Genomic DNA, 27,193 nt, shown 5'->3' with positions numbered 1-27,193 from the left:
AAGATTCCAGAGACGGAAAAAACGTTTTCACGGTGGGAATCTCACCAGAGGAGAACGGTTGATCGACCGCCTTTACGGGACCGAGCAGGTCGTCAAGGACGATGCAGTTTGTGCGTGCCGATGTTGAACGGGCACATTTCTTTGACATGAATAGGGAGGTGACTGCGCGCACATTCGTTGCGGCAGTCGTGTCTACTCGGAGCTGTCAGCAAACATCCAGCACGCTTTCGCATGCGTTTTCGACTGATAGCTTTCGATTTCTTGGATGCCAAGTTTGTCGTGAGGCTTTAAATTTATCATGAGCTCAGTGTGAAGAGCATAAATTTACGTCTACCCTGTTGAGTCACTGGCAGCATTGCAATGCGCAGTGTTCAGTTTCGCGGGAGTTTCACTTGCCGAGGTTTACATCGGATGATAACGTCGGATCGCAAGTTCAATGCCACCTTGGATCTTTTAGAGCTCCCTTTGACAGCATAATGATGCGCGCAAAAAAAAAAAAATGTTTCATGCCCACTTCGACCATGCATGTTTCTTGCAGAGGCGTGTTTCATTTCGGATAATATCGACGCCTGATGACGCACCGTGTTCGCTGATTCGAATGTCGCTGTGGTTTCGACTGCTCGCTTGGTCAGCATCATACTATAGAATACCCACTGGGATCGCGCATGTTTATGATTATGCCGAGATTTGTGCCCGATGACAAGCGCGTCTGATTTCGCGAAGCCATCGAAAATTTAATTGCCACCTTGGTTATTTTTTCAGCTCGTTTCCACAGCGGCAACTGTATATCGCCCGCGGCCCACGCGCATGCAAGGAGCGTGAGCCGCGGGCTCACGCGCCTATATATTACGTGCCGAAACCACGTCATTATTACGAGGCACGCCGTGGTGGGGCACATCGGATTAATTTCGGCCACCTGGGGTTCTTTAAAGGGCCCCTCACCAGGCCACATAGCAAATTTTAGTTAGACGCTTGAAGTTGTTGTGTGCCGAATTAAGAGCAGTATGCCGCAAGAATTTTTCAAATCGGTTCATTACGAGCTGAGAAAAACAATAATTTGTAGCGGCGCGAAACCGTGATGCGAGGAGGCGAGTTTCAAACCCTTGCCACTCGCCCCGTGTAGCCTTCGCAAGCCAAATCCCTTCCCTGCCCTCTTCACTTGACACATACGCATGAAAACGTCATGCGCATGCATGGTCACGTGCACATTACGTGCCCGAGCCAGCCCGAGCACGCGAGCGGCGTTGCACGGCCGCTACCTTTTTTTTATGTAGCGGCCATGGGCGTTTTGTCGGCGTTCCCTGTGGTGTACTGCCTGTTTCTGCGGGACGGGCATGAAAGTTGAGACATTTGTACGGGCACGAGAGTGACGGTATCATGAGCCAGTGCCGCATTAACGTTTACTTGCACGCGGTAGAATAAACGAGCATAATGAGTGCTCGAACGCGCCAGAACATTACTTTCGTTTCCAGGGCTGGCGTCTGCTCGATGCGCTAAGCGCGGGGACACGAACGCATGAGAAAGGGAGGCACATTAGCCCCGCATCTCGCTGCAATTCACGAAAAAAAAATGAAAAAGACGCACACATTCCCTTTGTGTGTCTCATTATTTCTCTCAAGTTTTATTAATCTATTCAAGAAACAAATTACACAAACTACACATGTTGTGTCAAATAATTATCGCAGTGTCACGTGCTACTGTTGGCGACGTCAGAGCACAGTCGTCTACGTAGAGGAGCGACGTCACAGCACTACCATCTACGTAGGGCCATTTTCTCATGTACGTCATCCCCTCATTCTCTAAAGCGCGCGCCCGTGAGAGGAAGGGCAAGCAGCGTTCACCTTGAAATTTGACCCATTTCCGCGGCGCGTAGCGTTGCAAGTTTTGGCAGACGTGATCGTGAACGCCCAGTGTATGTATTGCGCTCGTTAGCTCAAAATTGTCAAACCTGGTGAGGGGCCCTTTAACGTGCACCTAAATCTAAGTACACCGGTGTTACTGCATTTCGCTCCCATCGAAATGCAGCTGCCATACGCGGGAATCGAACCCACGACCTCGATCTTAGCAGTACAACACCTCAGCCTACTAAGAAATCACGGCGTGTCTCATGCAAGGCCAATATAAACGCTCTGTGCAAACATGAAGGAAAGAAGGCTCGTTTTCTTTGTTACAATATTAATGAGAACTAACAGACAATAACGCCAAGGAAAGTATAGGGGGTGTTATCTGTAGTATTTAGAATATAAATGTGAAGAAAGTAGAGTGGACGAAAAGGTACCTTGCCGCCGGCAGGGACCGAACCTGCGACCTTCGAATAACGCGTCCGATGCTCTACCACTGAGCTACGGCGGCGGTCATCCTCCCGTCCACTTTATGGGGTATATATGTGCATTTAAACCTTGGAGTGTTAGTCAGCGCCAATCGCAGCCATGGCGGCGAGTGTGGAACACACTTTTTCTGCCTTTCTGGCGTCACGTAGCACGTGATCGTTTTACGAACTGGCAGCTGACCAATTGTCACAAATTAGCGTGTTATAGCGCGCGCGCAGCCGCTTTCAAGCAGCTACGAGACAGACCAGCGCGAGCCGCGCGACCAAGAAGCGCGAACAACGAAAAAACAAGCATCAAAAGACGCCGGCGCGCCGCATCCTCCTCACCCACTGGAGCCAGACGCAGACCACGCGATCAAACGCCCGGCAAAACCTGGATGTTTCTGGAAGGAAGGGGGGACGCTTCCCCGAGCGATGCCGCCGCGATTCGAACCTACGAGAAAGCTCTCGCCCTTTCCCCAGGCTTAGCTGTACTACGCGCCGGAGAACACTCCCTACGCTTCTAGAAACCAGGGGAGAAGGGATAAAAGCATGCGACGACGAGCAGTCAAGCAGTAGTGCAGTCAGTCGAGAGGTCGGTGGAGAGAGTCGAGACAGGAGTGAGACAGTCGGCCCGGTGATGGTGAAGTTATGCCAAGTGTGGCTCCAATAGCCAAGAAGACGTGTTTATGATGGTGTGCGGTCGGCCGATCGTCAATTTGGAAGAATTGGATGACGACGCCGTGTGAGCCGTGACAAGTCACGACGACGGTTGAGCTACGACGATCAACGCTGGAGCTGGCGTGAGTGTTTCCTTGAAGAGAAGCATTCGATTACCGTCCAAGTATTGTGGACTGGATACGCCATTATCTATTCAGGACTTTAACTGTCGTTGAATAGTTGTAATGCATGCGATTGCATTCGTAGCGTGTGATCTGTTTGTTTAGCTCCCGTTGTGTAAACACCATCTGAATTATATTGTGAAGTTGTAACTGGTACCAGCCGAGTGTGCATGTGTTTGTATTATTTGTATTGTCTTAACTGAGAATATATTTCGTTTTCGTTTGTGTTATCGACTCTCTGCTCTGACTCGGTCTTTGGACCACAACCGGCGTTCGCTGGCGCACCAAAGGACCAACTCTAAATTGTCCGCGCTTTCGTGGTGCGTTTTCGGAGCCCTTAGAATCCGCCCGGCGATTGCCAACCCGATTAACGGGACAAGTGACACCAATAATCCCACGCATACTACCTGAAGGCATCATGTCTGCCAGAACGAGACCCTTGCTATGAATGAAGGAAATAAGATGACTCTTAAGGGCTCGTTTTCTTTGTTAGACACAATATTAATGAGAACTAACAGACAATAACGCCAAGGAAAGTATAGGGGGTGTTATCTGTAGTCATTATAAGAAAAGGCATCAAAACTGCACTAGGTCTTCCCCCGAACACCTCTTCGGTAAAACTTCTTGGGCTAGGCGTCTCCAATACTTTGGATGAGCTCATAGAAGCCGCCACGATGTCACAGCATCAAAGGCTTTTGAGAAGTAAAACCGGAAGGAAAATCATGGAGCGCTTGGGGTTCGAGCCCACGGAGTGTTCCAGACAGACAGCTAGCATACCTAAATCAACTAGGGACAGACTCAAAATTACACCGCTGCCGAAAAACATGCATCCGGTGTTTCACGAAGGCAGACGCAAAGCAAGAGCTGTAGCCCTACAGGCCAAACTTGAAGGTCGATCCGACGTGCTTTAAGGGGTATTCAGACGGAGGAGAAATGCTCGGGGGGTAAAGGCGGAGCCTAGTGACGTCAACTCGCGAGGAGAAGTCGCCACAAATGCCCCCCACTCACACGGACGGGGCGAACGTAGGGGGAGACCAGTGTTACCAGACTACTCCTGTGGCTTATACCGCCCGTTTCACCAGCTGCTGACGACGATGACCCCAGCTACAGATGACCCCAACTGCAGACTGGACACCCGCTGCCGCTCTCTGCAGGAGCAAGTGCAACAATGTGGCCAAACAAGAGCCAGAAATTCCGCCACATCCCCCACCGCCGGGGGATTGTTTGTCCTTTCGGGGAAAACGTCCCCGTCTCCTCCGAGGAGGCGCGGGGGGGTCACGCCCACTCGCTAATCCGTGACGTCGTGGTCACGTGATCCGCAACCCCCCCGTCTCCCCCGAGCATTCCTCCCCCGTCTGAATACCCCTTTACACGGACGCTGCTGAATACGAAAGAAGGGGAGTATACACAGCGGTAGTGGTTCGCGAGAGTGGGGACCTGGTCTCGTGCTGCACCTTTAAAAACACAATTGCAACTGAGGCAGAAGAACTTGCGATTGCTATGGCGATAAAACAAAAAGGTACACGAGTGATTGTCAGCGACTCTAAGTCAGCCATTAAGAACTATGACATGGGCAGGATCTCTGCTACAGCCGCCAAAGTTCTGAGACAAGGACCAGTACCAGCAGAGCAAATCTCACTGATGTGGTCCCCGGCCCATCAAGGTCTGAAGGGGAACGAGAAGGCGCACTCGATCGCCTGAGGGCTCACTTTCCGGTCGATCGCCGCTGACTCGCCGCCTCCACTCGAGCAACCCCTCTCCACAGGAGACGAACTACGAACGTTCCATGAAGTCACCTCACATTATAAATCCCACCGTAAGATCTATCCAGAGGCAGCTAAACAAAAACGAGGAAATAATGTGGCGAAAATTGCAAACCGGGGTGTTTCCAAACCCTCACCTGTACAGTAAATGGCACCCGGAAGTGTTTGATTACCGATGTGCGAACGGTAATAGCACTGCGGGTCTAGTGCACATGGTCTGTACCTGCCCTTGCTACAGCGACCCAAGCAGAAATGTAGAATCTTGGGAGGCCTTATTACGCAGCCAAGATGCCAAAGAACAACGTAAAGTCATCGGTCTCGCCCCGACCGCCGCCGAGTCCCAAGGGATTCCGGCTGACTGCTAGGGGGATGAACGGGGGCAGAGGCCAAAGCCTCCTCCCCCGTCATTCTCGACGGGTGTAAATAAACGTTCTCTCTCTCTGCGGTAGGTGGGGTGCCAACAGCATCGCCGACGAGTTTGCCATCGCCGAAGCGTCGTAACGCATTAAACGGGTACCGACACGAAATTTCGCGGCCGAGATAGCATGCGGGATCGATTCCCGTTAAGATGCGTAGACCATGTGCAAAATATCAACAGCGAATATGGCTTGGAAGGTATTTTAAATGATTTTTTAAGTTTGCGTGAGCGATCGACATCCCGGGCTATCGACACCCTCAAAGGTGACCATCGGTGGCCCCCCTACTTCCCTCTCCTCACCACGCTGCAACAAGTTATGATGACGTCATAGCCACCATTTTTTTTTTTGCCGCGTTCGCTCTAGCAGCTTGCTACTCGGCGGCAGCTCGCGAACCGCGCGGAAATGCGTCACAGGTCTGTGTGCTGACGTGGTCGAGAGCTGCACCCGCTAGGTGGTGGTAGTTGCACCCGGAGGCTTGTTTTTGAAACCGAAACTGACACTGGTCGGTAATGAGGAGTCAATTATCTGTCGCGCGCTGCAGCAAACGATGTGCCGTGTTATGACAAACAGGCCCCTAGCAACACAGCAGCAGAAAAAAAAAAAAACCGCGAGAGCAAAATTTTTTTGTCTCAGTACTCCTTTAAGAGCAACGCTGAACTATGGCCACCATAGCTGAACCTTGACAGTTTGAAACTTTCGTATTCGAATGCAACACAATATTTTGTTTGCATTAACATACCTTTTTTTAACGACATGAGTAGGCCAGTCTTGAAGAACGTAGCCCCTGCGGGAACGAGAGATGGCTTCACCGCACAAACTATCGCGAGCTGGCAGACCTAGGCGCAACTCGGGCTCTCTTTGGGAGCCATGTACAGTAACTCTAGCAGACAGGGTTCATTCCGGTTCACATGAACCATATTTTAATAGGGAAAACATATGTACACAGCTCTGCACAGTGTATCGACAAAAGAATGTACGCTAAGGACAAAGCGATTTGTACATTGCAAAAAGCTCAAGCAAAACAGCACTTCTACCAGAAAATGACATGACAAAACGGTGTTTCAATGGGCAGGTCGAAAAAAGCAAGAGTGGGTGGCATTTTCCAGCACAGGTGAAATCTGAAGAGAGATAGCAAAATGAAAGTGATGTAGCTATTTCCGCTACAATTTCAGAGGGTGCACACAAGTTCAGCACAGTTGCATTCATTGGAACAAGGCAGCTGAAGTCACTCTGGCGATTTGCTTCGAGACTTTTCACGGCTTTCATCAATGATCTCGTAGGGTGATCTGTCCCGGCTTTTGCCCTTGCTGCCCAGATGTGATGACTGGGAGCGAGATCGGGACCTGCTGTAAGACCTTGACCTGAAAAATTGCCAAATACACTCTAAACAACACAGGTGTGCCGAGAGCAATTTTCAAGAGCAAACTGAGTATCTTGCCACATTAATGAACTTCCTATGCTTTATGCCTAGGACAACCCTATTGAAAATTTATCCACCATGTGGAATAGTGGATTCCACCATCCATCATTATGGTGGATTATAGTGCTGGAAGATGGTGGCACATGATGTATGCTGGCGTATCATGGATGCTGGAGAATAACGGAGCGTAAAACAGCTCTACAGCATCGGAACCACCGTGCCCAGCTGTCAACATAAACAATAGTATAGAAGGCGATGTAAAAAGCATTAGTACAAAAAAAAAAGTCGTATGAAAAAAAAAAAAGCTTTCGCCACCAGGAGTCGAACGTGCGACCTTCGAATCACGAGCAGAGCACTGTACCACTACTCCACGCTGACTTTTTTTTCTTTCATGGTATTTATTCAACACAGACATGGCACTTGAACGCAATTCAATACAAAAAACTAATATGTTGATTATGCTCTTATCGCGACACAATGACTAACAGACGGCACTATCGAATTCGGAATCATCTCTATATTTTCCCATTATATGCTAGAACAGCGGTAAGGATAAGCACCTCACCAATACCGGATACCATTCTGGCTGACTTTCGATTTGCTCGTATACATCTCTTAGCTGAGTGACCATCCTAATGAAGTGGGCTGTTGAGGAAATTATCGGCTCTGCGTTTCTCTGCAACATGCGCGTCTTCCACAGACTATGCATTCCAATGAGAAGAAGCATGTCAAATGGTACGTCATTACAACTCGCTGGCAAGAGATATCGCACGGAATGTGAATTTAGCACAGTCTTTTTGAAGAGTTCGTTGGAGCACATCCCAAAATAAGATTGCATCTCTGCAGCTTATAAAACAGTGTTCAATTGTTTCTGGCACATCACACAGAGGACAATCAACGGACGACACAAAGATGTCTCTTGAACGAAGCCAAGTCTTCACAGGCAAAGTCTCTGAATGTAATTTAAAAAAGCAAGTTCTTGTCGATGGTGTCAGCGGCATTTTACGTACTCTATCTAAGACATCATGCCCTGGCAGTCCCAAGTATTTCGCACGATAAAGTGGTGGCGGAAACGGCATCGCTATTAAATCTCTGTAAAGATTTTTGCGTTATACACAGTACAAATATTCATTTGAAATCCTAACTGTTAAAAAACGAATAGAGAAATAAACTTCTCGCATAAATCCCCATTCTTCTCCACGACCATGACTACGCCACGCTGACACTTCCTTTGCGTTCAGCAAAATGACTAGTCAACGTACTAATACACCGTGTAGCTTCACCTTTGTATGTCTCATACTGGAGACAGACGCGATCTTGACATCCTACCAAAATTTGCATAGTTATGAAACGCAAACAAACTGCTGCCGGTAACGAATGGCACGTCGATAATGGCAACAGCGCTAACTTTCGTTTAGAATTCACAACGTACCTAAAAAAAAAAGTGAAGTGGACCGAGGAGCGGGTATAGTTAACCGGATGTTACTGCGAAGTTTTAACAGCCTTTTCTCGCATTTTCCAAAGGGCGACATGTGCAGAGGCTTTATGTCGACTCTAATCTCATTCGATAAATACTGTACGCGCGTATAATTGATAGAGTATTGTGATTTTTTTTTCGCACTACGTACAGGGCAGTCGTGCCAGCGCACTGATCTGACGCTGTATCATTAGCTACAACTGCATAACAGCTGGGCCAAAAACAAGTGCACTGCGCGGGAAAAATATGCCATCATATTGGTTCAGTAAGGCGTACGATTTGACAAGTCTATGTTCTCGCATACGTGTCAGAGAAGCGCCGGCGAGTGCGACCGGCGGTGGTTGGTGACCGGAGGCGCTTGCTGCAAGCGCGTCGCATCTATGCTCATCGCTTCTTGTGCAGACACCGTGCACGAGAAAAAATGCTTCGTTTAGGTTAACCGATGCCACAGCTGTGTTTTAAAGTCATTCGTACTCATCGGAATCCTGTATCCTGAAACCCAGAAGTGCCGATAACACGTAGACGGACTTGGTCGGTACGCTATGCCTAACATTTGGTGGCAATCATGGTGGTAGAATATGATGGTGGAAGTCATACTTGGTGGGGCCTGTCTCGACGCAGGCCGAAGGTAAAAGTTTGTGCATTTTAGCTTCACATGCATTTTCAGTGTTACCATAAAGTGCCGCTGAGGTAAGCGAGTGTGCAAGAATTGCCAGAGTTGCGTTTCTAGCGTGGCGGTATCAAGCGGCGGCTGTTTTCTCTGTTTTCTGGTCTACCCACTAGAAGGGCTCATTTACTTTTCGGCAACTGCGCGGCGAGTTACTGTCGCTGTTCACACCGACACTTCTAGACTTGTAAACATCACAATGCAGCAGCACATCGCGGATGTAAACCTGATAAGTACGTGCGTAAAATGTAAACATTCCCAGCTGCTGTGCTCCACAAAACTTCAGGCGGTTATTGACCCCGCATGAATAAAAAAAAAAGCGTGCTGGAAAGATCAATCATCGGCGTTGGCTTCTTTCAACCGTAAACGTATTTTTCTGCACATTCAACAGGAAAACATTAGAAGTGACAGTGATTTCACATAATGTCACGTGCACTTCCATCATGCCACCGTCATCCAGCTTGTCCACCAAGCCATCCACAAAATCATGTTTTGCTCGCCACAATCAGCCAGCATTTTTCACTTAACAGCAAAAGAAGCTCGCCACCACCACCACCATCTGCCACCATTTTTTCCACTCTCGCCATCATCAGCCATTATGACCACCACAGCTTCCACCACATCCACTATTCTTTCCACCTTGTCCACTATTGTTTCCACCTTATCCACCAAAAATTCCAGCATCCACCAACCCACGATTTTCAATAGGGAAGTAAGTCAGACTACAGTGACAGGCTAACTAGCATCTGTTGTGCAGAACTAATATGCAACATACAGAACCTATAAACCTGCACAACCTATAAGTGTCAATGAAGTTCTCAATGGTGTCAAAAAATTGCCGATAACAGTCCAACTGCCGCGAACTTGAAAATGAAGAAAGAAAGCAAAACATTTAAAACACCTCCCAATGGTAGATTATACAAACCTTATATAGACCTTCATCAATCTTACCAGAGGCGCGGTCCCGTCGGAATGCAAGTAATCGCCCAATCCAAAACACTGCACTGCAGTGTCACTAAAAGGTATTCTTTTGTGACATGCAGGGGTGAGACGGCTGAAATCGATTTGGGAGCAGTTTTGGGAGCAGCAAAATTTCAATTTAGGAGCAGGAGAACCTTGTTTGGGAGCAGTTAGTGGCATTTATTATGTCGTTTTTGGAGCTTGAAAAAAACAAATTTGTAGCAACTTGGAGGAAGAAACGCACATTTTAATCGGCTTAGAATACACATAACGTTCAAAGAGCTTTGGAGAAAGCTTTTTTTTAACAGATTATTGCCAGGTGTGAACTACACTACCTTTTTACAAACTACGCAATTTATATAACCTGGGTAACAACATATGAAATAGATGAAAAAAGTTTTTTTTAACTAGTTTCACTTTACATCTGAAAATAAAAAAAATTAAAAACATCACATTTTTCAAATAATAAAAAAACTGATTGCACAAGAATTGTAGTCACATAGCAATAGGTCTTTGAATGGTCAATGAACGATTCTTACTAGCACGCGATTGCGGCGATGCCTTCACGTGTAACATCAGGAAAGAACAAAAGCGGTATGGCGGCCACCGATGAACGCATGTAGGGTGGGGGGGGGGGGGTCACATCAGTCAACTGCCAATTTTTCGGACGCCCGATTTTCCGGACATGCTCGAAAATTCGGACACTATCGCGGCACCGTCACCAGCCCCATAGACGTCAATCTCTAAGAACGTCCGAAATTTCGGACGCTGAAACTCTTCGGTGTCCGATTTTTCGGACTTTCTGCCCGAATTGTGGGTCCGAAAGGCATTAATTGGAGCCCTCACCTCTGCCGCGTCAATCATCTCTTAGGTTTGAACCAGCGCGTACGCGAGTCGATCTGTGTGCGACAGTAGCAGAGTCCGAAAGTCAGCTTTGCCGCAATGCCGAAGCGTTATGTTGTGAAGCAGACCAGAAATTCAAAGGGCCGCTATCGAAGCGCCGTGCGGCGATGTTACGGATAAGCAGCGCACATGCACGGAGGCGTGATGGCGGCAGCTGGCAAACGCTCCGGTACGACTTAATCGCTGACAACCCTTACGACAAGCATCTTCAGTTAACTGCTCGGTAGTGCACGTGGCCTAGCGCAGTTGCATGCGTACTGCACGCATTTAATAGGCGAGAGCCCAAATGCGCCGCGCCGCCATTCCTGCTGCCTTTTTGTGCGAGACCGCTAAGTGCGCCGCATAGACGCGTTGCCTTCGCGGACGAAACCAGCTCGCCATTGCCGCGCCCGTGCGCGGTCAAGAACTAAGTGCGCATCACGAACCCTTTCGTGATAAATGCGTGCGTACGATACAGCAACAGTAAAGTGACGGCGTCAGTTTAGTTGGCGATGTACTGCACACAACTAGAAACGATCGGCTTGATACGGCAGCAAATGCTGCGTATCAGCGGCGATTCCGCGATGCGTGTGCGCATATGCGCACACGCATCGGGGAATGCCGGACGAGTCGTCCGCTCTTCCGCCACAGTCTTTGTGTTCCGCGTCATCGTTTAGCGAGATAGCCGTAATCTATTCCGCGCTTTGCTGTTATCAGCGGCGCTCATCACGAGATGTAAAAGTGGCGGTTGGCACGTACGTAGTTAAGCGGGGTTCGCGGCAGGTACCGAATGTATTTGCGAGCCTGAACGCGCACTAAAATGCCTGATAATTGTACTGGGAGGCATTAAAGCTATTTCGGACGTGGCTGTGGCGATTTGACCGCTTAAGCGGAATAAAAAAGCATGAATTTGTTTTTTCGGACTGCCCGATTTTTCGGACGATTTCGCGGTCCCTAGGGTGTCCGAAAAATCGGCAGTTGATTGTATTTACAACCAGTCAGAGGCGATTACCACAGCACTATGGAAGACTCCATTACAAAGGCGCGTAGAAGGACACGCGTGGGCGCGTTAACATGTTCTGCGAACGTATCCCTGGCGCTGCTTCTAAAGTTACGTTTTCCCATGCTGAAACTGAGGCAGGCTTGAAAATTCTTGCTTGCGGGGTCGTTTCGGCGCAGTTCGGCGCAATTTTTGCAATTTTTATGCTTTCGGAGCAGCTTGGCGCAGGAAAACGGAATCGTATCAAAAATGCGCAATAGCTGTCTCACCCCTGGACATGGCACCCTGTTTGTAAGGCAAAATTGTAGATTTTTTTTTTTTTGGGGGGGGGGGGGAGGCACCTTCCCTACCTTTAAATCAGTGGGGGAAATCCTGAAGCCCCTCTGGAAAGCCGTTGGTAACTCTGAAGCACAAGAAACATCAGAACCACTGTCCTTTGTTATGCTATTTATCGCGGTGGGGTTTTAGGGTTGCTTTTTGGGACATTTATGACCGTGTCTGTACAATTAGGAGTGGGGCTCTTCGATTTTCCACTTCTCTACCCGCGGGCTGCCACATCCAGCCAGAGCGCGTTCGTTTTTCTCGGGCTGGACGGGTCTGGCTACCCGCGGGTCGCCAGAAGCTTCCAGGACAATTCTGCCGTGGAAGTTCTCGAAGGTTTCGGGCTAGCAGACGCCAAAAAGGGACGATTCGTGCTCCTCGTAATCTTTGTGAGGACTCGACGTATTGCAGTGCGGGCGCTTGGGGACCACACCTTCGGTGGTCACTTACGCATGGCGTTATCTTCTAAAGCCCATTCCGCCGTGCGAGATGGTGCGATTACGAGTGATGGCGAACATTTGAAGCTGATATTTGTTGCTTTTCTTGTTTTATGTGTCCCGTACTTCCATGAACAACACGGCGAACTGTTGCCTGCTGACTGCATCGTGCACAGTCTCAAAAGTTAAGTACACGTTCAACGCAAACGTAGTGGCCCCTTTCGAGTTTATTTTTCTGTAGTAGTATTCGTTTATGGGTGTGGTGTCTTTTCTGGGCAGTTAGCGAAGACGATTGTGATCGAACTAGCTACTTCGCTCCGTCGCATGTTTGCGTGCGGGAACCCCTTCTGAACCTAACCATTTCGACCAGGTCTTCGATGTTGATAGAATGCACTGACTGAATGATAGAGCGACAGTTTTTTTTTTTTTTTTTTTTTTTGTGATGCTCGTTGGTCGCGAACGGCGTGCGAGCGTACTTCGATCTATGAGCCAGTATATGTGGTACGGTATTGTTATGCTACGACGTGAAAAAACGGAGATGAATTCAGAAAGGTCTACATGCTTTTGTTGCTTGTTTGTCTTTTTTCACCTCTTAGCAGGTATATCCTTGAGCTCTTTTGGGGACACGACCACTTTCGCGAGAGGTGAGCTTGTTAACCGTTAGCGGCGTGGCACCTAGTCTTCCATCGTTCCCGAGGCACCGTACGCCAACTGGCTCTTTTGTTCACGGACGGGGAGAGTTGCGCGTGATTGCGAACGTACGTGATCGTATCCCAAACGCGTATGCCAAGTAATATCACTTCTGCTCTTCAGCAAATATACAGCTAATTATGTCCAAGCAGGCAATGCAGAAAAAACCGACGCCCACGCGGCGCAATTTTGTTAGCTGCCACGGATGTAGCGTTTGTTTACGTTTACGCTGGCTGTACCAGCGTCCGATTTTGCAATCTTAAGGTTGTCTCGGGATTCCAACAAGTGACCGCGACGTTGTTTCCTGTCCCGACCGGAACTAGCTGGCTGGCCTCTGGCTAGCTCTAGCTGCCAGCGATTTGCTAGAAGTCCGAAAATCGAAGATCCCCAGTCAGAATGTGGGAAAATTGGGAGACCTGGCAGGCTGAGGCAAATGTCCTTGCATCCCTCTATACTCGGTTACAACCGAAGAAAAAAAAAATGACAGCCACTTCTGTCCCTCCAACAGAGAAATTGCGTAAATGCTCCATCCAATAGTGCGCACTCATTTTTGTGACGTCAAGCACTTGTAATGTGTTTCAGATAGTTGACTTTCCCGTACAGACACGCAAGTGTCGTTGGTTTTAGGTCGGAAACTTGAACATCCTGGCAAATGGGCCTTTTTCAGGTCTGAACAGCGCCTCTAGCGGAAATCGCTAAAATCGAAACTGGGGGTTCATGGCCTCCAAAGTTGCCCGCTGCGTGCCGGTAGACATTCTCGGAGGCCTGGTATTTTTCGGAAAATTTCGCAGATCTGCCACTCCAGGTGGCGCTCAGTTCGTTCCTGTCGCCACGCTGCGACCCCATGGAGGAAGGAAAAAGAAAGGAGGGAGCATTACGTGACGCGATTGAAGCCCACCGTGTCGGCCCAACACGTGATCAAAACGTCAGAGCGCGCGCGGTAGGTTTGAGTACTACCGGTGCGGTTCTGTTTTTGAACCTCCTCCGTGAGCAGGCGGTCTGCGCCGAACGAGCGCGCTTCGATTAGAAGCTACCGGGCGCCAACCCAAAGTCTCTGCAAATCTCATTTCTTGCATGATCTTGACGAAAAAGGTCACGTGCTGGGCCGACACTGCTGGCTTCAAAACGAGTTGGCTTGCCAAGGCTGGCTGCGTGACGTAATGCTCCCTCCTTTTTCTTTCCTCCGTGTGTGACCCTCAAAAAACATTCCGCGCGTGTCGTCACCGCCACGCGCATGCGCGGGCTACCCTCATGAAAAAGGCCCATTTCGTCGGGGATACTGACGTTCAGCCAAGTATGTTTTATATAGTAAAGACAAACCTTTTAATATGCGCAATATTTACATTAGCCAAGAAAAAGCACTAACGGAAATCGGCTAGCCCAACTGTCTTTCGCAGGTGAAGGGCCCGCGCAAACCGAGTTAACAGTGCAACCGAGTATAGTACTATAGCTGCGAATTTGTCACATCACGTAGAGCGATTACAGTCGAGATGAGTAATCCCTTTCCCATGCTGAATTGGGCTGATCCACACATATCAAACCCCCCCGCACAGCGAAGCATCAGATATATTGAACGCTGCGCCGCGCCGATGCCCAGAAAGTGCATTTTTCCTAACAAATAATGATCATTTCTCGGCCGCGTTTCACCTAGCTCCGATCCTCCTTTGCGCACGCGCGTGGCAAAAAGGCGGTTGTCATTGCGTTGCAATGGTTGGCTGCGCCGTGCTAATGAGTACACTGGCTTGTTTGATGCACTATCTGTGTGCTGTAATGCGCGGTCATAATGTTTTTCAACGAGACCTTTTGCATGTCATCAATGTCAACGTTGTCACGGATAGCCATACCATAACTAGTCAGTCTTAATTTAATCAGGTCTTGAGTCAGGCCGGCTCATCCTCCAAGTGGTTGATCTTTTTTGCTTCTTGATACATGTGTTGGCAGAGCTGTACTCGTCCTCTTTTTGACATGATTTATACAGTCTTCTTTAGCCAATGGAATAAATCCGTATGTTTTTTCTTCAGAAAGAGTCAGGGAAGTATCACTGTCTCCATCACAAACAATGGATGTGTGCCGGAGGTCATTCTTTCCAGTGACCTTCTGAATAAAATTAAGGTGGGGGACGCGGCATACAGTACCAACTTTCTTATTCCTTCGTAGGTTTTCATGAAAATTGGCACACTTATTGCAAACATTTCTGGGATGTAATATATGAGCAGTTTATTCAATAACGCAAGTTGGTCAGATATAAATTTAACTCCCTGCTTCACACATGCCACGCTCATTTGCAAACCTCGCCTGTGACGAGTTTCATCATCCACTCGGTCGCGGAAACGGTAATTTGCCAGGCTTTCGTTATTTTAGAAGATTCATCAGAGCTAGCGGCAATACCAAGCACAAATCCAAGCGTGCCTAAATTGCATCACCAGCGCTTTCTTTCATGCCGATGTACTCGGCCGCGGGGTCCGGGAAGTCGCGCACTATATGTTGGCTGGCGACATTCGGCAACAATGCGCAGTGCTCCTAGCCGCGGCGACAAAACAACGGCGCGCGTAACGTACTCGGTCTCGCATTTTGCGGCACCGACGCGCGAAATTGCTAGCCGCTGCTCGGAGCGGTCAATGCGCGACGAGCTTGACCGGGAGTCCGCTGCCGATGCGTAAAGCGCCCATCCGCACTTTCGAGTAGCCAGCGGACGATGCGATTTGTTGCTTGCGACGAAGCACAGTGCGGCTTGTCCGCCAGCGCGATGTCCTTGCCCGCAAAGTTCAGATTCGTCTCGTAAACCAGCGCCGTAAGCGGAGTTAGGCCTAGCCACGACTCCAAGCAGTAAGCTCGGTCGCGGTGTGTGTGGCCGCGGTGCCCGATGTTTCAAAGCACGTCGTGTTCGCTAGCGAGTACAAAGAGTAGTCCCACGAAGTTCTTCGTCACGGAGGACGAAGTGCTGACAAGCTGAACTACCCGAGACGCGCATCTGCGATGTTCGCGACGAGCGCGGCACGCTATCGTCATCGTACACTGATGACTGTGCTTCCGCTTGCAGCTGTCAAACTACAGGGTAATCATATTTTAAATTATCGTCGACCCGTGTACACAGAACGAGAGCGAACGCGTCTCTAAGTAGCGCGATTTTCGACAGTCGTAACATCAGGTAACATGCGACGCGTAAGCAGCAGACGACTGTCCTCTCGAAGCGAGCATCGGACCAATGGCGAGGCGTGCTGGAGCAACCTGGCGGACGCGGCCAATCGGAGGCCTCGAAATGACCTTCAGAGATTTGCTTTTTGTGCGCTTGTTTTCAAAGGGATGAGCCAGCTGAGGCGGGGAATTTGAAAACGAAGAAATGCTCTTTACGGCGAGCTCAAAATGGCGGCACCCGGTTGTACCGTTGCAGAGCAAGAATTTTTTGAAAAGCACAGTTTTTTTGCGATCTCCACAATAATTTTCGCCACCTCAGCCCGCGCAACAAATCTTTTAAAGCACTTCTAGGTGGTTTTCAGTGAAGATATTTTGGAATCAGATAGAAAAAGGGCTACAGAAACTGAAAATGTGATTTTTTTTGCCATTTTGCGCGATACGAAAGCCGCGTCCCTCCCCCCTGCCCTGCAACACTTTTTGAGCAGGGTCAAAAAGCACTGCCAATCGGTAGTCGAGGCTCCCGAGAACACTCGAGCCAAATATTATAGCGAAGCGAGCGGCCTGGAATTTACAATAAATTCTCAGTCAGCTGAAAATCGCTCCCTCTTCTCTCGACAAATGATGCATTAGTCCGTAATATATGACGCGATTGTCGGCAGTTCCACCATTGGCTGATGTTATAATCACGATAACACCCTCATTATTACCTTAGTTGTTAATTTTGAGTTCAATAAGTAGATAATATGTACGTTATGCCGTTAAAACACCGAACAAACATTAATATTAGCACTTCCGGTCTCACCGACAGCTCGTCTGCTCGCAGTTGCGAGGTTGCGTTTTCTTCACCACGTGCAGTGCCGAAATCGTGAACATTTCTGTGCTTTTGACCATCGCCGGGTGCCGTTGAGAGTGGCAGCCGTTCGAGTGTTGCCTCGTCAGCTGGAAACTGCATCGTCGGCACGTTCTCACAACCGACCGAGGCAGCGGTGCAGCATTTCTCCGATAACAATGCTGGCGCCGGCTAACTTAGGATACCTGTAGCTTAGGATACCTTAGGTACCTCGGCGTATCCTCCCCGTAGTCTCAGGTTCCCGAGAAACCACGACACAGCAACCAAGCAGACTCGCATTTTCACGGTAGCTGCAGACTGCCGGGGGATGGGTCCGCGCCGGCCCGATGCCCCACGATCCTTTCTTCTAGTCTTTAGTTCTTTGTTGTCAGGCCGCACTCGCTGTGCGCCCGCATTCGAAGAGCAAACAGCATCGAAGTACCGCCACTGGGAGAAGGGTGCACGCAGCTTTGCCGTGTTGAATACGATTCAAACGCGAGCAGTGCGACAAGGCGGTGTATCGGAGTGTGGGTCTAAACCCATCTCAGCTGTCATTCGTTCCAAACGCGCACGCAAGTTTGCGTCCATGGTTGGCAGAGCGATGAAAACACTACGGCAGTTCGAGGTGCACACCCAACATTACCAAACCGACTCGCAGTTTTCAAGCACGCGCGATACACGGTGCCATGGGCACCGCCGCTCGGGGCTCGACGACGACCGCGCGAGCCGACCGAATGTGGCGCCACAGACCACGTGGTTGCGCCGAGACGCCAGAGAGAAAAAAATGAAGTAAAAAAATGCCGCCGGCGCTGATGTCGCCTCCTCGCACCTCTGCCCTCCCTCCCTTCACGCCGCGCGCAGCTTTCCGCGCGCTCGCTGCGTTGAGTTGAGGGAGAAGGCTGCGGAACGTGATCTCTATAATTTGGTAACACCACTTAGACTTGACGGATTCGAAAAATTTTTGCGGCATATGACTCGTGAAGAGTCATACGTCAATAATGAGACTATTCCAATATAACTAAGAAAGGTGTTGCAGGGCCCCTTTAAGGCGTAGAAACGATGGTTCCCGAAAATAGCCACGACAATGACATGTAGCGTTTCCTATTGATACACTTTTGCTGCTTTTTTTTAAAACCTTGAAAGGATTTCTTTACTCTTCCATTTCCCTTACGTGGGCATGCAGCATCCTGACAAGACCGACAAAACAGCGCTGCGGGGAAGCAGCACTTAATCTGATGGGCGGGTCACACGATTTGCTTACGTTACAGTTGATTTCGTAATCCTCTGCACGAAAACGAAGTGAGCACACGAGTAGATTCTGTTTATCCCACATTCATAGAAGTGCGGCACTTACACACTTCGAGCATAGGAGTTCCCTCCTTGCGCCCATTGGAAAGTAGTTGATTTCGTTGTTGCAGCAGACATTACACTGACGCGGCATTTTCTCTAAACTACAGTTAGAGTTTCATGAGTCGGCAAAGCCCGCCCAGCAATATGCGACAATAAAACTACCTTTGAGAGACGACTACACAAGCCAAAGCTACCACTGAGACGCGACCGCATGAGCCGAATGCAGCCCGCAGTGATGAGATTAGCCGCAGCCATTTTGGAGCAGGAAGCAAGGCTTTAGGAGCAACCAAAAGTGCATTATAGAGCAGGGAAAAAGGCCTTTTGGAGCCACTAAAGGCCCATTGCAGAGTGGAAAAATTGAATTTGTGACAACTAAAGCAGCTAAATAAAGCAGAACTAAGCATCATTCCACAACATTCCATGCAGGTACAGCTCAGACTACTTATTAGCTTAACCGCTTATAGTGCAGGACTGGCTGTAATGCGGTCTTTTCTTATTTCCGTTTATCCTCCCATAGAACTCCATGTATACGCATACCACTTATTGTGCAGCCCCCGAGATGAAATACTGGTTATAATGCGGCTCCGACAAGAGAGGTAACGACCGTGCTTCTCAATGGAGGTACACTGGCCAAGGAAAGAGCGATGAAGGCATTACAAGAGAGGGAGGGACGTGTCTTTGCTTCAGGAAGCGCTTTTATTTTTCAACTGAAGTTGAATTGAGGTTTTCATTTGTCCTGAATGCTTACAGGATCGGAAGCTGAGGCTGAAGGCTATACGGCCTGACAAAGAGCCTCTGCTCCTAACAACAGTTTGGCACGCAGGCTGCTGAGCATACCAAATATATGACAGATACATTTGCAGAAATAACACAAGAACACAACAAAAACTACCATGGTCTTCTTACACACTGTAAAAAGAAACTTCATGACAAAAGCTGATTTCAAAAGAACTTCATTGTTACACAATGTGGAATAAAACATAAGAAAAGAACATCACATAACTCAAATCGGTAAGTAAGATGTCAGAAATCAAACACAAACTTTAGTAAGCATGCTCAATACCATGGTGTGTTAGGATGGACTAGATAATGGTGTTAGGAGGTATGGAATTGAAATACATGAGGCCGTGTAAACGGTTTAACATTGTAGGTATTTGATATTGAACGTGTTGCTTGCCATAATTTGTCCTCAATATTGGGATTTTCCGGCATCGCTGACGCACATATTGAGTATTTTCAGGCATACACTGTCAAAACTGGGGCTTGTTTTGTTTAACCCATTGCAGAAGTTTGAAGTGATACAGCTGTTATACCTCGGTCACACTGGCAAACTTAGTGTCATTTTGAGCGAGTGCACTAATGCTCACAGAGTGTCACTTTGGCGACGCGCTGCTACACGAGAAAGAGAAGTGTGCTTTGGAAATGATGGCAGTGACAATTGGTGGTTTAATAGCGGAACATATATTTGTTATTTTTGGCAATGCTCGCTGTTCAATAGCGTATTAGAGGCATGAATATAATTTACAATAAACTTTGCGCGCAAATGAAGTAAATATTGCAGCCGCATAACATCATTGGTCATCGCGAGCCGAGACATGACATATAAAAGACGAATCGAAAACAAAAATGGCGGACTCCGGTGCAGAAGGGACGCGTAGTGGTGACGGGCGTTTGGAGCGTGTTTTGGCAGCGCTCATTTGCTCATCCCAAAGGCATATGAGCGCTCGCTTCTCTGCGTCGGACCACGTTGTCTTCGTGGAAGTGGCACCCATGGCACACGCCATCGCAAATGACTAAAGAATGACTGACCTACACATGTGCAAGGAAGTAAACAACGCGACGGACGCGGCCATTGCAAGGCATGTGCTCCCGCATCCCCCTAGCGGACGTGACCGCAAACTGCCCGAGGGCGAGAATAGCGAGGTTTTTTGTTGTAGTATGATTTGTTTGAATATATAGCAGTATTCCTAATGACGAAAACGATTGTTTAAAAATACCATGATTGCCGCGTTTTGCATTAGCGTATTTATTTGCAAGCCACTGCTACCGAGGCTAGACACTCCGTCGCAGCGAAGTGAGTTTGGCGAACGCACTTGCCGGCAAGTGTACTTTGCAGCGAGTGTCACTAAGCGTTCCTGTGTGACAGCGTGCAAATGACACTAGCGGCGAAGTGCACTACCTCAAAGTGCACTTAAGTTGCCCAGTGTGACAGGGGTATTACATTTAGTATTGTGTATTTTTCAAAGAGTGGTTTTGCTTTTTCTCGGTCACCTGAGTGCCCCACCAAGACTGCAATGTTCGTTTCGCAATATCGCCAGCATTGCCAGTCACTGCGAAAGTTTGAACAGAAGAGTACAGTTAGGCGTTTCTTTTTAAGCGGATTTTTGTTTTGCACCAAGTCTATGGGAAGAGGGTTTACTGTAGTGCATACATTCACTCCTCTGGCGACTTACATTATATGCGGTCTATGGTGTAATAGAAAGCAGGGTGTCTACCGAGTTGACATTTCTAAATTCCTTGAATGTTTTTGCTAAAATTCCCTGAGTAAAACAGAACTTGGTTTTATGTCAAGATGAGTAGACACCATGTCGCTTGATGTCACTCTCTAGTACGCACCTCGTAGTGCTTGTTTCGTGGTCTGCACAGCGTTAACACACTTCAAATCGTGCGCCTGAAAAGGCCGCCTGACGTAGCATTTGCCTTGCCCAACGTTGCCCGCCTTTACTGCCTGGCCGCCGACGCTGTGGTTTCTGCTCTGAAGGGCACATTACACAACATCACATGGACACGGCATTTTGTCGAACTTTCCGTAAGAGCGACTTTCGTAAGCGTGCAAGGCACATGCAGCAGTATGCGATAACGAAACTATCACTTATATGCAGCCGGGCGAGTGGAGCGCAGCCCTGCAAAAATGAAGCTCTTGCACAACCCGCACCATTCTCCACTGTAACGTCAAGTTCTTTTTTCCATGAATTAAACAGGAACACAAAAGCAGCATTTTATTAAGTCTTGCAATGCTCGGAATATTCTTTTTTTATATCATAAGTGGCTTGAATACTAGTGATAATTTGTACTATGGGCTCTTGAAGTCATCGGGCTTGTTCCAAAATGTCCACATTTACCTTAATTTCTCTATTACTAGATCACTGCTATGGATAATATTGACGTATTAGCTGTTCTCAAACACTGCCACATTTTTATTTGCCTTTACTCGCTTTTTACCATAGTGTTGCCATGCTGTTATTCAGAAATTTCTTTACAGCTGGCTAAGCTGCCCACCCTACATCACACTATCAACTGCAAGTTACCCGTCCTCGAACACAAATCACGTTTCAAGCCTCATTTTTTTTTCTCGGGTTGCCAGAGAGTGGGATGACCCCATGCTGCTGTCGTTACAAGTCCCCCCGAATTTTTGGACACTGTGCAAACCTGTATCACACTGTAACACCGGCCTTTATTGTATAAACATGCTAACCACCCCTTATGTCTCTACGGATAGCGCGATTCTCCGTTTCAAATTTGCCGCCTCGGCCGGCTGAACCAGACAAGAGCAAGCGCACAGCAAGCCAAAGTTTAAAGGTTATCACGACAGTTTCCGATTGGCGACGCGCGTCACGTGACGTACGGCGGCTCCGCATTGGTTGCCTGTGCGGTCGCTTGTAGCAATCGGCGCAAAGGTCGTCTGCTCTATGCGCCGACAGCGCTGACGGGCCGCTTACTGCGTGTGTTTTCAACTCGCCGCGCGTGGTTTCGAGATCGCATCGCGCTGTGATAAGACCGGCGCTCGTGAAAGGAGAAAAAAGTTGTCCAGTTTGGCGCAACGCGGTTCCTGCATGCGATCATGGACCGGCGATCGTTCAAGAAGAAACGCAAGACTGCGCAGCGATTTGGTGCGCGTAAGCCGAAGCCGCCGATCGTGAAAAAGAAATTCAGTCCGGCGACTTCTGCGAGCAGCGACGACGGCGTGCGGCACGACGAGGACTCGCAGCTGAGCACAAGCACGCACGGAGCATCGTCCGCGAGTATCGACGAAACAGTGCTTTGTGCCGTCGGAGGAAACATCCGTTCGTCGTTCCGCGCAGGCTGCAGACATCGCGGATGCTAAGCCTAGCACTTCGCGCGAGGATGTAGACATCGCGGATGCTCAGCCAAGACTTCGCGCGAAGATGTAGACATCGCGGATGCTCAGCCAAGCACTTCGCGCGAGGATGTAGACATCGCGGATGCTCAGCCAAGCATTTCGCGCGAGGATGTAGACATCGCGGATGCTCAGCCAAGCACTTGGCCAAGGATGTAGACATCGCGGATGCTCAGCCAAGTACTTCGCGCGAGGTTGCGAGGCTGTCTACCAGCACCACCAGTAGCACGATTCGGGCCCGATACAGCCTCGTTTCGTGTCAGCGGAGACATCTCGCGAACGCGCCGCGGCTGTTCAGGAGTCCGTAAGAGCAGTGTCTGCGACGGAGCGCGAGATGTCACTCGGAAGACGAAGATAAGTTTTTGCTCGTACAACGCGCGGACCTGAATGGTCAGTTTGGCAGTGCCCTGTGCCCGCAGTGCAAAGAGCCGGGACTCAAGATGAAGCACGGAACTAAGCACAGGTTAGCGGTAAAGATGATGCTCGTGATCACCTGCACTACTTGCGGCGCGGACGCGAAAAATGCGTGGTCGTCGCCGCGAATGGAAAACAGCAAGTTATTTGAAGTCAATATTCGGGCCATGCAAGCTATAAAAACGATTGGAAAGGGATCAGCTGCGCTCAGCGATTTTTGGTCTGTGATGAATGTATCACATAGGGAATTCACCACAAGACCTCCATGCCTACACCCAATTTTGCATCTCTTGGTCTCCAACCTGGACGCCATGCACTTCGTAGAGCAGCCGAAAAAGATGCCATGCGGAAAAAAAAAGGCTGCGAAAGCTCATCAGGCTAAAGGTCAGATGTCCAAGTGACACCGCACTGCAAAGGACACTAAGGACTACAACCCTGGTGCCTATTAGGCATGTAAACGTGACCCAAACTTTGAACCTCGTTTTCTCAATACTGTTTTTTTGGCATGTTGCTCAGCTCGTGGAGCAGGTACCTTCGCAACTACTTGACAGATTTTGATTCTGTTTTTTTTGTAATGCTCCTTGGACTCTGCTTCAGGGGGCTGCGTTCTTATTTTTTTAATTTAGTCTTTAAAAAATTTTGGTAGGGTTTCTTGTTTGTAGTGCAAATGTGCTCATTGAAGTATCAGTGGAGAAAACATGAACTACAATTTTTAGTGTTGCAAAAAATTATTTTGAAAACGCAGCCCCTTCAGCATACATTTGCCTCTGCACACAGTGTTTATCAACTTTTTATGTCATTTGTTAAACTCTCCAGCCGCTCCACGAGGTCCAGTAATGAATTATTTGTTTCTCAGAAAGTTTTCGTGATATCATCTTGAAATTTTTATGTAAGCATTATGAGGTCATTTTTAGTCTTTGTGCCAATTTTCATCAAGATCTAACCAGAAACAAGAAAGTTCGTTCCGAAAGGCACGTCCCCCCTTAAGGCATTTGATTTCATCTTTATGCAAGTTAATCGACGGTTGGCTCACGCATGCGCTACCACTATTCTCGATATGCCATGCTTCAATCATCAGGCGCGTTTCTTAATTTCTATGACGGTACAACACTGCGCATTCATCGAATTTCGGGGTGCACTTGCAATCTCGACAATGTAAAGATAGATTAGAAGGTGAGCCTCCTGTTAGCGATCTCTTATGTTCCAACAATCTCTGGTTAATGCATCGGCCCGTTTGTCCTACGTAGAAGCGACCGCAGCTGAAAGGGACCTTATACACCACACTCGTACGGCAATCAGTGAATTTGTTGGTGTCTTTTACGAAACAAATATCGGTCCTCTTCTTGTCTTTTACTCGCTCATTCTTCCTCTGCACAGAGGCACAGATCTTACCTAGCTTATTGGCAGCCGTGAAAACAACATTAACGCCGTATCTACTTCCTACTTTCTTTAGCCTGTGAGACACGCAATGAATGTACTGTATCCCTACGACACGTTTCTTCCTATCGTTTTCTGCAACCATGCTCGGACTTAACACAATAGACTTCTTGTGTCCTTGTTTGCACGCCCTGTCTTTTTAGAATGAATTGTCTAGTGTGCTCCATGAAAACTACACGATTTGCAGACCTGCCGTGGCAGAGCGCTAGTAATTCACGCTTGTGAGCACAATTTATAACATATACGTGAGAATCAATTCGGCAATTCTGCAAGCTGAGATGAGGAAGATAATATATTGGCTGTTCAAATCAGTTCAAACGACATTAGCAGGCACCTCGGCGCTTTATTTGTAGCTCACGGCGCACCGGCGTTGATGTGGCACTTTTCATACCTGCCTATTTGCCATTGCACTATGTCGGTATTGCCATCAAAACATGCAAGCATTGATTCATGCCAGCTGTGGTCTACACGAGCATTTAGGTTTAACCTGATGTAGTCAAGAGTTTGACGGAGGTTCGTCTGGTCAGGTATCACGATGAGGATGTAGATGCGGTCACTGACCAAGTCAAGGTGAAAAACAGACGTTTCGAGACCCAGACGGGTTCCTTGTTCACACTAAGCCTTTTTCCTTGCTTTTCTTTTTTTTTCAAGGTGAAAAAAAAAAAACTGACGTTTCGGGACCCATACGGGTTCCTTGTTCACACTAAGCAGGCAAGAGCCGTGTGTTGCTTTTTTATGCTAAAATGTGATGTAATGAACGGGTGTAGCTGGCAGGTAGATTCCCCTCCCATCTGTCCTACTGATAGTGTCCTCAGTTGTCTGGATAAAAACAGATTCCATAAGTAGTCTCGTGGTCGAATTCTTTTCCTTGGCTCTTATAGCGGCGTTGTCCCAATTGATGAAATGACCGCGATTATCGGCGTGCTCAGCCAGGTGTACCTAGGTGTAGTTAGTGTATCTGTAGTGTAGTGTATATATCTGGGTGTAGCTAGGTGTATCTAGCTTAGTGTGAACAAGGAACCCGTCCTGAAAAGTGTGTTTTTCACCTCGACTTGTGGCAAATTCCACTGGCAGATTCGGCGCACTTCCGGTAGCAGTTTTTCTGCTCCATTAAGAGCAAGTCTGTTCCACTGGCGGATTGAGATTGCTCCCAGTATGTTTCATTGACAGACCTGGAGCAGCTCTGCCGCCAGATTCACTCCACGGAGCAGCTCTCTCTACACCGCGTAAAGCGGCGGATTCGACCGGAAATTGCAAGGTTCCCGCTTGTGCGCAGAGCATGGCATACCGCGTGCGCGATGCAATGCGCTGTCCGACAGCGCCTGTTCTCTCCGCTCGCGCCTGTGAAGGCGAAAATGGTGCGAAAGGCGAGGAATGCTCGGCGCTTGCGAAGCAGATGTGCGCTAGTGACCCCGACCATTTAATCTGCCGAGGGCACTTGTGTTCCACTGACAGATTGCTTCGGTTGCTCTCCGCCGGAGTGGAGTGCTTTGGCTCAGAGTTCGTCGGCCATTCCGAATCCACCAATGGAATTCACCATTGGTCAGTGATCGCATCTACAACCTCAGGTTTAACCTTACAACCAGTTTATCGGTCGATGGCCACTTCGCAGCGCCACTGGCATACCTTCTCTATTGTTTTGAAAAGAAAAAGAAAAAGCCTTCTGTACATTTGGTGCTTCGTTTGCATGAACACATTGCTTGAGGCATGCAGAGTGTGGTCGGCGGACGCCTTGCGAGACTCACAGAACCGCCTAGGAAACAGCAGAAAATCAGGAAGACAGGAGTAGACATGAGATATGGTAAAAGCAAGATAGAAAAGAAAAAGATCAGGAGTAGGCAACTGCAGACTTTCACTTGGTTGGTTACGCAATGGCTGGGGCCAAAGGGTTGTGTTACCTCTGCCGGAGTGACTGACTAACAAAAGCAGCCTTGAGCAACTGAAAATAGCAAGCCTTACCTCCTGGGAGAGTAACTCTGCCTCCTCCTGTCCCGCGACCTTGAACGTGATCGAGATCGACTGTAAGAGTGCCTCCGGCTTCGCCTACAAGGAAAAACACAGACATGGTTCAGACATGTGACTAGTAAGGCGGGACCCAGGTCTTAGGCTGAAAGAAATAGATTCAAATTGACATTTTTGGTATACAGAACTATTTTCGCACTAGTCTGCAAAATTTCTAGCTTCACTGATCGATATTTTTGCTGCAAAATCAATTTATAACACGGCTGAGGTGAATCTCAGTGCATAGTTAAGCGGCCGTGCGAGACATGACACGGAAATTTTGCAGTCCCAACATTTACAGGACAAGAAGAAGAAAGCAGAAGAAAAGCTGCAATAGATTTCACCTGTTGCAATGATGCAACAGAGCGCAGTCTTATCGCTAAACAGCACCACGCCGCGGTTCCTCCGTCTGACTGACGAAATGACCTTCACCATTGTGGTCTTGGAAGCGGGAAATGCATTGATACATTGCATTTAGAGTGCACGATCTGCTATGGGGACGCCGAGATGAGTAGAGGCAAACGGGAATACGACCTTGCTGTCAAGCTTCAGCTCGTGAGTGTGGACTGCGGTGACGGGTCGTCAAAGTGGAGTTCACCACGCATTGACGGAAAATAGAAAATCAATCCATTCATGGTGAACGTGCTCGCTGCCTGCACAATGCAGGCTACTGGCAGCAGGCAGACCGCTTTTAATGGTGTGT

The 27,193-nt window shown here is 48.5% G+C and overlaps 1 protein-coding gene across 1 annotated transcript in view; it reads right to left on the bottom strand.

Moving 5' to 3' along the window:
- Positions 1–6,224: 6,224 nt before the first annotated feature.
- Positions 6,225–27,193, bottom strand: part of LOC119379491 (serine/arginine-rich splicing factor 12) — an 84,859-nt gene continuing 63,890 nt past the window's right edge. Inside the window, exons 5-6 of the mRNA XM_037648793.2 lie at positions 26,449–26,532; positions 6,225–6,693 (exon numbers count right to left, since the gene is read on the bottom strand). Of these exons, the coding sequence (XP_037504721.1) occupies positions 6,558–6,693; positions 26,449–26,532 (220 nt within the window). The 3' untranslated portion in view covers positions 6,225–6,557. The remainder of the gene's footprint in view (positions 6,694–26,448; positions 26,533–27,193) is intronic.

Source organism: Rhipicephalus sanguineus, chromosome 1 (genome assembly GCF_013339695.2).
Source record: "Rhipicephalus sanguineus isolate Rsan-2018 chromosome 1, BIME_Rsan_1.4, whole genome shotgun sequence".
NCBI lineage: Eukaryota > Metazoa > Arthropoda > Arachnida > Ixodida > Ixodidae > Rhipicephalus > Rhipicephalus sanguineus.
Note: the sequence above shows the minus strand (reverse complement) of the source record. Positions and strands in the feature narration are given on the sequence as shown.